Source organism: Amblyomma maculatum, unplaced genomic scaffold, assembly GCF_055883805.1.
Source record: "Amblyomma maculatum isolate TAMU_Amacu unplaced genomic scaffold, ASM5588380v1 scaffold_19, whole genome shotgun sequence".
In the NCBI taxonomy this organism is placed as follows: Eukaryota; Metazoa; Arthropoda; class Arachnida; order Ixodida; family Ixodidae; genus Amblyomma; species Amblyomma maculatum.
Window position 1 is genome coordinate 8,363,972 of NW_028146744.1, and position 13,952 is coordinate 8,377,923.

The window sequence follows — 13,952 nt, forward strand, 5'->3', positions numbered from 1 at the left end:
TAAAATGATTCCAGTGCACAAAATAGCACGCTTAGGCACCCAGAACATTAGTTGCAAGTCGCGAGAGCAGGCAAAAAGCTCTAATGATCAAGAAGTTGAAATTGTTAGAGCGGCAGCAATGGCTCGTACACTGCAAAACGTGAAGTTCCAACATTATAAATGCGGGTCATGACATAAAATGCAGACATGTTTCAAAGAATTTCAGTTCTAGGCGTGGCCGAGTGAATAGCGTGGTGAGCTAGTTATTGAATAGGTGCCTAGAAAACCAGTTCGAAGCGCGCTTAGTACACTTTTTTTTAGGGTTTTTTTTATGTACCTAACTTGTTTCGTTACTTTTTACTTTTTCATGTTTAGCCCACACCTTTTTTTTCTCCGGGCGAACAGAGCCGCCAGTGCGCCCAGTTTCCAGCGTCATACGGGACCATAATCAGGTATGGCGCTGGGGCGCTAGGACCCAGTGGCACTGGGTTTTGCAATGGGGAGGCTCTCTTGTGGCCTTCACACGAAAACCAATGTCACTCTATACTATATCTATAAACGGGAAAGCCATTCCCTTTAAAAAAGGCCATCGCTTCCTGGGAATTGTCATCGACAGGAATCTCTCGTGGAGCCCAAATGTGAATAACATGAAAAAGAGGCTACTTGCCATTGTCCATGTTCTCTCCTTCCTTGGGAGAAAGTCATGGGGCGCATCAGTACACTCGATGCTACAAATTTACCGATAATTATTTGTGGGGTACATGCGGTACAGCCTTCCGATATTCAACAACATCACGAAGGCTAATATTCGGACTCTCCAAAGTGTGTAAGCGCAAGCACTCCGCATTTGCCTCGGTTTGCCTAAATGCACCTCAACTGCAGCAACGGTTTTTCTAGCCGGGGAACATCCTGTCACTACCTATGTTGCAGTCGAGACCCTGAGAACACACATTAGACACCTCGCACGAGTTCCCAATCACTACCTGGGAAATCTCCCAGAAACTAGACCATGTACTGCCTTTTCCAAAACCGTTGAAACTCACCGCACTTATCTTCCTTCGTAGTTCACCCCTGCTTCAAGACCGTACGTCCCCATATGGAGCCTACGTGAACCCCAGATTCACCTATCGATTCCTGGCATAAAGAACAAAGCTGGGGTACCAATGCTTGCCTTACAACAAATGACACTGGATCACCTTCACTCTAAGCACAATCGCCGAATACATGTGTACACGGATGGCTCAGTTACGTCAGCCAGCTCCGCGGGGTCAGTGGTAGTGCCGGCAAATTAAAGACTACACACCTCACCTCTTCGACTGGCGCGGAACTAGCTGCCCTACGGGCTTCAATCGAATACATCAAGCAGGAACTCCCCCAAGAATGCTGACTAACTCACTGACTCCAAAGCAGCGCTTCAAGGCATGCAAGCGGCGCTACGCCACGGCTCCAATGAACAACTAATTGCAGAGATCCGCACGCTGCACCAGGCCGCAATATCCAAAGGCCACGACATCATCTACTAGTGGTTGCCAGGACACTGTGGCATTACAGAAAATAACCAGGCGGACGAGGACGCCCTTTTTGCCCAAAACGACGGACTTCCAAATTCCGTTAACGAGAGCCGACGCAGTGAGCGGCCTTCGTTGTTTGCCTTTAGAGCTGACGCATTGAGCGTGGAGAGTTGTGCAACCGTCAAGGCATTGGACCCCAGACTGCGCCTGCATATTCCCCACCACACAACACGTCGTCGTTAATGTGCCGCCTATGGCTTGGCGTTGCTTTCGCAAACAAATACGCCTTCCTGATCGGGATGGCTGACAGCCCTCCTTGTGAATGATGTGGTGTGGATGAAACGATTGAGAACCTCCTTTGTGATTGCCCTGTTTTTGCAACGGAACGACATACGCTGCGTACTGCATTGGATCGCCTGGACGCTCACCCCTGAACGGAAGATCTTGGGACCATGGCCACAAACGTCATCTGCGCTCAAAGCCTACAAGGCACTTCGCCTTTTAAGAGAGACTAGCCTGATTTATACACTGTGACTTTCGCACCTCCTCTTCTACCCTCCTCCTTCAATCCCCTGCTCCCCTTCCCCAGTGCAGGGTAGCCAACTAGAATTCATTCTTTCTGGTTAACATCCCTGCCTTCCGCCCTTCTATTCTCCTCCTCCTTATTAAAGCTAAAAATGGAAAAGTAAAATCGATCAGACGTCAAAGTAGCTATACGATTAATGTCAACATCCAAGGGATGTGCCGTCACACCAACCGGAAGTGGAAGTATTTCTGTCTTAATGAGCCATATAAATGCGTGATAGTGATTAGGGTCAAAATCTCGCATCAGCGACATTCGCGAGGTTTATGAGGCGATTCCGCGAGTGACAGATACTACCCCTTTCCTTTCCTGTAAACCAATTATACAACGCTGGGGAACTGTTATGCGTTCAACGGCTCAGTATTTCGCATTTCTCGACAGCAGATTTTGCAGTGCTCTCGAAATTTATTTTGGAGTTCATAAAGAAGCCCTTGATTTTCTCTGCTTTGTGCCTGCATATATGGCCTGCAGAACGCTACGACAGCCACGCATGTTCGCTCGCAATGTTTATTTTGCCAACTGGCAGCTTCGGAAATGCTATGCCCTTCGTCAGAGCAGCTTTACAATCATGAACTTTCGTAGTTATCAGCTTGAAGAACAATGGAGGAAGTGTGCCCACGCCCCCGCTTCCCACTTGAGAGTGAGCGCGAGACCGTATCTGCCACACTTAAAAAGCGCTCAAAAATAGCTTGCGAGGATGTCGAAAACAAAAATTTCGCGCAAAGCAGCGGGCCGCAAGTCGTGCCAACGTCGTTTTTTTTTAATTTTCATTTCGCATCTTGTATTTTTATTTTCTTTACATTTTTTCCTTCCGCACCTGTCTTACTAAGCTCCCTCCTTTCTCAGTCATGTTTTTTTCATATTTATGAACACAGAAAACGTGTTAGTAATATACAAACATTATTAGAAGCAAACGTGCTCCGTGGTCGTTGCAGATCAAAACACACAATGATTTCGGCCCACTCGATTTAAACTGCCCAACTAAACAACCAGATGAACCCGCGAAAAGCGCCTACAAGAATCCGGAATAATCTGGAAGCAGTCCTACGAGACTGGAATAATTCGAGATAATGCACGGTGCATCTAACCCTAAAAAGAAAGTTATAAAGCCACGACCAATCGCATAAAGCGCAAGGAAAAAAACAGAAATCTTAGCGACAATATATTGTTATATAAGAAGAGGCTTAGTTTAGCTCACTCTTGCTAGGAAACATTACTGAGTAATATTTAGTGCAACGGCTATAATTCAATACACTTAACTACGCCACAGCAAAATCTGCGACCTTTACAAGTGGTGCATGGTATTCTGCCGAACCGGCTATAGCGTCAACTCTTCTACTTTCGTAGGTATTTAGGAGATCGAAGCTTATAGACCAACCTTGAAGGTGCTAACTAGTGACAAAGCGGCGTCGTCTATTGGCAGACGTGGCGCATCTTTTTGTAAACAGATGTAAACAGGCGTCCGTAAGAAAACGTTCCTACACTAGATCTGCGGCCACTAGAGCCGATATCTTCTTCGTGTTACGAAAATTTGAGAGAGTGTTTATATCAGCTCGATTCTTTATATATGATAGGTATGTCTATCCGAGTCATTTCTATAGAATTTTTTCCACCCTTAGCACCAAACTACAGATCCAGCCAGTGATGGGCAGTGGCGGCACTTATGCTGCATGGTGGCAAATGTTTCACATAGTGCGCTACAAGGAGAAAAACTACCGGCGCCGCAATTTGCAGTGACCATAGAAGGGCCTCCTTCGAGGATAGTGTTTGCGCTGCCACAGTTTCGATTCAGTTATACTTCATTACAGAAACATACGCGAGGGGAGAACAAATAGCTGCTGCATGAGCAGCGTGGCATATAAGCTATTATCCTGTTTGCCGGCAACGAATGGCTTGCGCGTAAAAGCACAACTGTGATCACAACTGTTATGAAACAAGTAAAATATATAGAAATAGCATTGTAAAGTAAAAATGTCCCTTATTAAGGAGTAGTGCCTACAAAAACAATGCAATTAATATGCACTAATTTAAGACCATAAGAGCACCGCTACTATAAATGGGATGGCTGATGAATTGCACTTTTAAGAAGATATACGGACAAAACATGACGCCCAAAGAAACCAGGGTACATCCATCCTCACCCTTCCGCATCTTCCCCCACCCCACATATCGGAGACACTATGGCACCGCAGTAAGTGGATGGTAGTGTCAAAAAGTGACAGCCAGCCTAGGCACGCGCGACCATTTAAGCGACTACAGCTAACAGCCGACTGCAACACCACTTCCTGGACAGGACAGCCTCTTGCAACAGCTGTTTGAAGCCCGGGATATGCCTGCTTACCCACCTGTCCTTGTGGAGCCATGAAGGTGAGGCTCATGACGAAGAGGGAAGCCGGCATTCCCCGAAGCGTCCCAAACAGTAGCACCGGCACGTGCCACGGACCCACGGGGTCGAGGATGCTCTCCATGACAGCTGGCCTGGTCTCGGTTCGGCCACTTGGGCAGGCGGGCTCTGCGTCGAGGACATGCACAATGCAGAACCTGCGGGCTTTTCGCTCAAAGCGCGCGTGTTTTTAGACACCTTGCCTCTTTCCCCATGCGCGACTCGCTGGTTGGGCGCCGTGCGAACAGCGACGCGCGCACGCGAACGGCAAGTCACCGGGAGATTCCACTGGCATTCCGCAACCAGTCCCTCGGGCTCAAGGCACGCATTCAGAGGGCTCTTCCGACGGCTCTCTTTTCTCGAGTTTCTCAACGTGGGACTTCGCTCCGAGCGTGGTGCTCTTGGCCCGTGGCTCGATTGGCGCTAGGCCACGGGCTTTGTGCGGGGGCCGACAGCGAGGCCATTCGTTGCGAAAGGAGGGCTGTGACGGGGCAACGTTCTCCGCGTGTTTTCTTCCTGCCAGTGCGTCTGCAGCCACGTCTAGCCCTCTTGCAGGAGGCGGGCCAAAACAATGCACGCAGTTCGGTCGGAAGAAATGTTGTGAACGTCTGAGCAAAGTTCATGCTCCGAAGAAATTCAGGTACAGAGGAATAGTGCAGGTCTGCAGAAGAAAAAAATGTCGCGTGTGTAACTGGAACCTGCCAAACTGAATTTACTTGCATTTACTCTTCCTGCGCAGAAGCTACAGCTAGCCCTACTAGTATCATTTCCTCATTCGCACCAGTTCGTGCTGGAGTACAGTTCAAGCAAAAGTTGAAAAAGAAACGCACAAAGGATTCGCTTTAACGTAAAACAGTTCTCGGTCTGCCTTAACTGCAATCTATTTAGCATTGCAACTAGTCATTGTAACGCAACACAGAAAGATATTTCCCTGGGTACCTTTGTTTGCACTTAATTGCCGAATCAGGAAAAAGACGCACGACAAAATGTCCTGATTCTGCTTTTCGCCCTGCTTGGTCACACCATTGTAGATTATTTGCACGTGGGAAAAAATGGCGATTCTCAGGAACCAATAATGTTAGCTTAGTAAATAGCAAAAAAATGTTTTTGCAAAGAAAAAATCCGTGATTTGAATGAAGGTCATGCAAATACCCTTGGAATCATTTCCAACATTAGAAGAATATGTCGACAATTCGCACATAGGCTTTGACTTTGAAAAACTAAAATTTTAACTGTGCTCATACAAATGGCTCTAATGGAAGACTAATAAGGTTAATCCATGTGTTACAGATGCGTTAGAATACGAATAAGAATAATGTTTATTTAACATCTTGAAGATGCTGGGTGCGCCGGCAAAAAGCCAGTAGAAAGGCTTGATGAGGCCGACGCACCCTACAGAGGCATTGCAGTGGTAGATAGCATAATATCACTTTTAGAAACAAGAGCAAACATAAAACAACCGATTTTTCATTATCTATAGATTTGTTCACACTGTTTATTTAATTGTGCTGGAGAGTGTAGCTCAGCATTTGGCAACCATAATTTGTTCGGATCTTAGCTACAAGCCATTTGAGTGTCGTTCGTGTAGTGTATATTGACTCTTTGCGTTGTAATCCTGACAGCTTTATCACCAGGCAGTTGTTATTGTGAACACCGATTTCATACCGCCGCAAGAGTAAAGTTTCGCATAATTGTGGCAAGCTGATAATTCGAAGTTCATTGAAAATTGGTGTCCAAGTCGGGGAGCATTCATAACATTTCGAACGGCTTTCTTTTGAAGGAGGTATAAGCGGTTTATATTAGCAGCAAAAGTCATGGTACCCCCCACCAAAAAGCAATACTTAACAGCAGAAGAAAACAAAGCACTGTACAATATTTCCTTAATACGCTTCGGCATAAAATATTTCAGTCGACACAAGATACTGACAACCTTTGACAGCTTATTCACCACCATATCAACATGACCATTCCAACCCAAACTCTCGTTGAAAATAACGCCTAAGCTTTTTACCACCGAGACCGTTTGGATGCGTGACGCACCGATCTTTAAAGAGTGGTGGCATGTTTGTCAACTTGTTTCCCGGCCTGAACAGCACAGCTTTGGTCTTTTCAGTGTTTATGTTTAAAAGATTATTTTCGGACCATTCCAGAAGCGACTGTAGGCATTTTGAGGCTTGTTTCTCAAGATCTACCAATTGGGCAGCTTTTGAAACTAAACTGGTGTCGTCAGCATAAATCACAAAAGATGGTAGATTACTGATACGGAGAACGTCATTGACTTTCAGAAGAAGTAGCAACGGTCCCAAGATACTACCTTGCGGAACAGCAGAAAACACGTGCTTGACATCTGATAAGTCGTTGTTTATTTTTACTTGTTGTGATCGAGAACTTTAATAGGACTGTAATAGAAGAAGAAACTGCCCGCGGAAACCATAGTGTTCGAGTTTAGCCAACATTATTTTGTGATTGATGCGATCGAATGCTTTTGAAAAATCAACGAATGTGCCAAGAGTTAGAAGTTTGTGCTCAAAAAACTCTAAAATTAGCTCTTTTTGTGTTAGCAATGCAGTTTCTGCTGAAACATTCTTTCTAAAACCACGCTGACTCGGCGTATTATGTTGTATTTGTCACAAAAGCGTAACATTTGTGTGAACAAGATCTTTTCAAAACACTCTGAGAAAACAGGTAAAATAGATATGTGACGATAATTTGACAGATTATTCCGGTCTCTACCTTTGTGAATGACTGTGACTCTGGCAAACTGCATTCTCTTAGGGAATACTGCATGTTCAATACAGCAGTTAAAAATATATTCCAACACTGGACTGATTACATCAGCTACATGTTTAACTGGGCAAGTTTTGAGGTCGTTGATATCAGGCGACTTGCTGTTTCGTAAAACCAGGATACAATTTTCGATTTCGTTAGCACTGGTTGGAGACAAGAATGCACTGGAAACAACCCGCGAGTCGAGGCACTTCACGTTATTAGAACTGTTATTCCCGGAAACTGCCTGAGGCACGAAGTAGTTATTTAACTCATCGGATAGTTGTTTCCCACTCACTCTTTCATTGTTCACCAAGATATCAAGTGCACTAGTAGCAGTTGTAACTCGATTTAAAACTCGATTTATGTTTTGCCACACAAGATCGCTCCTTTTTAATAAATCTTGGTTGAATAGTTTTTCTATGTATTCTTTTATCGCCTGACGAAGAAAACACGTAACTTTGTTCCGGTACGCTTTGAACTGTACAAGATCATCCGATGACCTGGTTAGGATAAGGCGATTGTACAGGTCTGCGTTTGTTTTTATCATCTTGGGGCATTCAGCGGTTATTCATGGTTTGCGAGCTCTGCGGGGTTTTTTGGATGTTGCAAGAGGAGGACAGGAGACACACTCAATAAGCATGTATATTGCAAGATGGTCACTTATGTTGCCATTTATTACTCCAGAATTAAGGCCATCAGCTGAGGAGTTAGTCAAAACGACATCGGTTGCTGTCGCTGCTTGTAATTGCGTAGGGACATTTATGACGTTAATAAAGCCGTTGCACTGCAGTATTGACTCTACCTCTACTTTAATTAGCTGAATGTGAAAGAATATCTATGTTTATATCGCCCCCCAAGAAAGCGTTAGGATTGTTCTCTGTGATCCATTGAAGGTATTCGTCAAGGAAGCAGGCAAAATTCAAGAAGTTGCTTTTTGGAGGGCGGTACAACACAGATATGTCCACCTCATATAATAATATTCATCTATTAACATAGTGACCATGCACTAAGGAAAACTTGTACTACTTAGCGAGAAGGTTAGTCTTTAAAGAAGTGGCAGGCAATTATTTGAAAGAGATCAAGCCCCCGTTGCGGTGGCCGCTCGACTGCTGTACCCAACGATCCTGCCGTTTCTGATGGAGCCGAAAAGCAAGGCGATCGTGTGCTGTGCGATGTCAGTGCATGTTAATGAACTCCAAATGGTCGAAATCTCCGGAGCCCTTTGCCACAGTGTCTCTCATAGCCGCTTTGGGTTGCTAAACTTCATAAACTAAACAAAATCAGATCAATGCACATTCGCTTTAGCCATTCCAATGTGCTATTAATTAGGGTACACGAAATTCTGTTTGTTTTACGTTACCAATAATGAACTATAGAAATTCATTAACCTTCTTATAATAAATTCAGAAATAGTGTTCCTTTAGAAGAAATCGAAAGCTACTCCAGGAGAGAAAGCCAACGTTGAGGTACCAAGCGTTGGCATTTATCGAGCCTAAGATTGCACTGTACGCTAAATTTCTTCCCAAGTTTACTTTTTTTCTTTCTTTTTGTTAGGCGACAGTGCACGGAGAAGAATTTTCCTGTAGTCCCGGTCACGTATCAATTCCATTCGTGCAGCTGCCTCTTTATCAACCTCAGCCAAGTTGTTACCGCATGCGTACTGCTTAACGATGTTTGCCGCGACAGCCACCGCAGCGTACTTAAGAACTGCCAGCTCAGTTATGCTAGAGTTCACAGAAAATGTACGTGAGGCAATTGGCGCTTATTATATTTGTTCGTCTACCTGTCGCCTTTATTTCCCCTCGAACAAGAGGGTATAGTGCGAACAATTGCCTTTGTATCCTCACAGTACTTTTGCAAGTTTTCAATGTTCAGCTTTTGTATGAGTAAAGACACCAAACAATTTTAATACCCCTGAAGATTCGAAGCCTGAACTTCACGCTTAATTCAGGGCTTTTTAGAGAGAGTAAATTTAGCAGTGACACGTTCGATGGTTTAAATGATATATGAAGTGATATCATGAAAGACTTGAAATGTTTGTGAAAGCAATTCAAACGTTTAGTGAGGAGAAACAAAGAACAGCAAATATCTGCAGAGAGTTAAAAGCCGAAGAGCTGGAACAATATTAGAGATCTAACAAGGGTATCCGAACAAAACGAGATGGAACTCAAGTCTTCAAGAGAATTGTAACGTTCTCGGGCGATCTAGTCGCTGACACAAATAGTAACATCTGTCACCGCGTCCTTGTGTACAAATAGGAAGGAAAAGAACAAAAATAAAAACATAGCGGCTTGTTCTGTACAGCATACAAAATAGAACGCAGTCCTGCTAAAAAAGACAAACAAAAAATAACTACCAAGGGTCTTGATTGCACCAGACAAGCTCGTCCGGTATACGTGAATGAACACTTGACTGCTCTGAAAAAAAAAAAAAACAGCAAAAAGAAACGAAGCTTCTGGGGCCAGCAATTTCCAAGAAAAAGTCTGCAGGATGGAAGTTTGTGCGGAGCACTGGAGCTAGAAGAAAGCCTTGCTTGAAAAGGCACAGCCTATAATTTTTGCAGGATTGTGAAAAACTTCGATGTTGAGAAGACAAACTAAAAACAGCGGCGCTGCAGAAAATTGTCGTGTAAGACTGTATGCCAGTACTAACACTGCCACTCTTTTAACCAAAAACACAGGTTAAGTAATTCAAAATATTTGGCTATACATATGAAACGCCAAACATAAAACACGAATTGGACAGTCCTTAAATACTTTTACAATCCGTAAACATCAATTGTTTTGTTCGGGAATAGCGCTAACAGAAACCTGACTAACGTAAGCAGTTACGGTATCACACTTACCTTGTTACAAGTGCGTAAGACTTGCACAGGATTTAAAAAGGGGCGGTGGCATAGAAAATCTTTATGACGAAAAATGTACAGTGCGAAGTACTGAGCGACCAGACTAGACGCGATCGAGGCATCCACCTTCACCGTATAGACGACTCCATCGAGTGTCTTTTTTTCTCCCTCCTACGTTTTCACCGTTGACCGCAGATCGAGCTATTGGAAAATATATGTCCACCTGGTGGACACCAAGAAAACTGCATTTATTACAGCCGATAGTCTTTACGAATTATTGTGATGCTACTCGGCTTCTGTAACCTTCGAACGATTCATGGACACGAAACTGCGGTTTAAACTGAGAAGTGTGTGTTACTTGGACGATGTAATTTTCAGGAAGACGTTCAAAGAGCACAACGACCGTTTACCTCTTGTGCTGGATTGTATGCGCAAAGGTGGCCTCGTGCTGAACTCGAAAAAGTGTCGTTTTGGAGCACGCCAAGCGCTAGTTCTCGGACATATAGTCGATAAAGACGGCGTCAGGCCTGATTCCACAAAGACAGCAGCGGTCGCCTCTTTTAAGCCAGCCCAGTCCGCCAAAGGACTACGGAGTTTCATGGGTTTTTGTTCGTACCTTAGCCTTTTTATTCACCGCTTTGCTGATATCGCACACCTCCTGACAACCCTTCATAAATACGTAGCTTTCGAGTGGACATCTGAGCGCGACTCCGCCTTCCGCCACCTGAAATTTCTGCTCACTTCGCAACCAGTGCTCCGCCACATCAATCCTTCAGCGCGCACAGAAGTGCATACGGACGCAAGTGGTGTCGGAATTGGAGCGGTTCTTGTCCAGCACTGCGACAGCAAGGAGCACTTCGTGGCATACGCGAGTCGCTTCCTTAGTAAGCTGGAGCGCAATTACTGTCATGGAACAGGAATACCTTGATGTCGTTTTGTTGCAAAAGAAATACTATTCCAATTTTCATCCCTTCGCGTAGCCACGGTCGGCAGGCACGTTTGACCTTTAATGGCCCCAGATAGCTGTGACGTCATACTAGCTGCGAGAGATGGGCTACCAAGTCGAGTCGTCGGGTGGCGGCGGTCGGTAGGCACGGCGCGCTGCAGCTTGAGCCGCGCTGCTACCAAGTGGAGGCGCTGCTGTCACCTCTTCTCTTGCAGTTGAGGGGAGGAGGAGGAGGAGGAAAACGATCGATATAAATGCTCACGCTTGCTCTGCTGAGGCACTCGATATGCATCCTGATAAGCAGAAAGAAAGGCCACACCGTCTCGATGAAGCCAGGAAACGACAGTAGGCTACAGAGACAGATGAAGAACGGGAACAGCGTTTCGTTCGATGGCGCGCTCAAGATGCAGCTAGACGAGCGCGTCACGCTTCTCTTGAATCGTCCTCAACCGATGACGACTCCGAATGGAATGTATTGGATCCTTTGAACAGTGAAAACTCTTTGTCGACGTGTTTACTCAGCAGTCAAGAATGTAGGAATGCAACTAGGAAGCAACGACGCGTGTGTCCTGTGTTAATCATACGGTCAACATGGTACACCACAATTGGCTACACTACGATCTGAACTATAGCGTAGCCATGCTATTATTGCTTTTGTAACCTACCGGGCTTAACTAAAACTAAGCCCCAGCTAATGTTTCGCCACACAACGCTTTCGCTCGTATCTTTATGGACGCCCGTTTACCGTTATCACAGGTGCACAATGCCCTCTGCTGGTTAGTTAATCTCAGGTACCCGTGTGGCCACCTTGTTTGTTGGACCTCTCGGTTACAAGAGCATGACTTTACAGTCACATGCAGAACTGGCTGTAAGGACGCTGACGCAGTCTGTCTTTCGCGCCTTCCTCTTCCTACAACGGAGTCTGACGCCGATGATTCCTAGAACTATTCCGGGTCGGTATCAGCGGCTTTTCCTGACATCCCCAAGTTTATAGAAGAGCAGCGGATTGATCCCACCTTGGAACCTCTCTTCGCAGTAGATCATGATCGGTCAGGTGGACACCAATTTTGTGTGCGTGATCGCCTGCTCTGGAAAAAAAAGTATTCCTCTACGGGACATCCTCCTGGTTGTTCCGAAGAGCCTATATTATTTTACCGTCCATGCATGATGTCCGGTCGTCTTGGAACTGCGAGAACGCCGAGAAACGCTTCTACTAGCCGAAAATGCGAGCAACTACTGAACGGCACGTCACCAGCTACACCCAGCGCCATCGCTACAGACGTCCTAAAAGCGTGGCAGCTGGGCAACTTCACCCCGTCGCACCACCCCGTGCACCATTTAAGCATGTAGGCGTTGATCTCATTGGCCCTCTTCCGCTATCCCATAACGGGAACCGTTGGATCATTGTTTGCGTGGACTACCTCAGTCGATATTGTGAGACGGCAGCCATACCCGCGGCAAACGCGTATCAAGTCAGCTGCTTTATAATACGAGCGATAGGTCTCCGCCACGGATCCCCACGAGTTATTGAAAGTGACCGTAGTCGCCAGTTCACCGCTGATGTCGTGGAGGAGATTCTCCGTTTATGTGTCTGTCATTTTCGTCATTTATCTTATCATTCCCAAAACAACGGTCTAACTGAACGCACCAACCTTACGATCACTAACATGCTCTCCATGTGCATACGTCGATACAGATAACAAGAACTGGAACAGAGTTCTACAGTTCATTATCTACGATTGCAATAACTCACGTCATGAGGCCACTGGCTTTAGCCCATTCTTCATGTTCTACGCTCGCCAACCACGATATACCTTTGGTACTGTCCTCCCGTTTTCTACCAGTAGTGATCAAGACCCCTCGCCGAGACAATATGCTTTGCCAAAGAAGCCCGTCGGCCAGCCCGCCTTCGCATCTTAGCCTCTCAGGATCGCTCGAAAGCATGGTACAATGCCCACCACCGTCACGTTACTTGCTAGCCTGGAGATTTGGTCTTGCTGAGGCTTCCTATTAGGAAGCACAGAAGCTGCTGTGTCACTCCGATGGACCATTTGTCGTCCTTGCCCAACTTAGCGAGCTCACGTATCGTAGCCTCACCAAAAGCGGCCGTCGCTCTGCGAAAAAGGAAGTCGCGCATATTGTTCGTTTAAAGCCCTACCGATGACGCGAAGCTATTTAATTCGCCCAGTGGGCTTCGGCTGCGTAGAGGGAAGTGTGACGCCCAGAAATAGAGACAAGGAAGATGGGGATGACGAAGAAGGGGTTAGTGCTTTGTTTCGCAAGTGCACATAACTGGTTTCCGACGTTCGTCCTTTGACAAATAAAACCTCGTTCGTAACAACTGAAAAGCGGTCTCTAAAACTGTCGACCATCACTGCTGGCGCAGTCTACAGACCGCCGCCACAGGAAAACTGGCGGAATATATCTAATTCATCGACAACGCACTTTAATCATTAAAACCATTACCAACTCCTTTATGCTTCTTGGTGATTCCAATATTGACAATATATGAGATAGTCCATACGCAAGAAACTTCTGTGACATCCTAAATTCTCACGTCTGTTCTAATCTGATATCAGTGCAAACAACAGTCACAACCGATACAGAGCGTGTCTTGATGTATGTGTCAGGTATAGGAATGATATTACAACTTTATAACCGGTGCTCTCGCAACATCAGTGATAATTTACCGTCTTTTTTCCTGAGTCTTCCTTTCCACAGGAAATGCGTTTTTCCTCCATATAATATTTTGTATCGAGCAATAATTGTGAAACCTAGAAACACTTTCATAACCGTGTAAAACCGGAAAACTTGGATGATGTGTTCAAAGATCGTAGCTCAACACCAGTACACCAGGTGTTCTTGTAGGAATTTCAGCCCTGGTATACGATTAGGCCTTTACGCTTCCAGAAAGCGGTAAGAAAAAGAAAAGCATT

General features: G+C 45.4%; 1 protein-coding gene across 1 annotated transcript in view; it reads right to left on the reverse strand.

The window, feature by feature from the left end:
- Positions 1-13,952, reverse strand: part of LOC146171639 (solute carrier family 22 member 4-like) — a 156,191-nt gene that overhangs the window by 84,466 nt on the left and 57,773 nt on the right. Inside the window, exon 2 of the mRNA XM_084586465.1 lies at positions 4,419-4,585. Within this exon, the coding sequence (XP_084442591.1) occupies positions 4,419-4,541 (123 nt within the window). The 5' untranslated portion in view covers positions 4,542-4,585. The remainder of the gene's footprint in view (positions 1-4,418; positions 4,586-13,952) is intronic.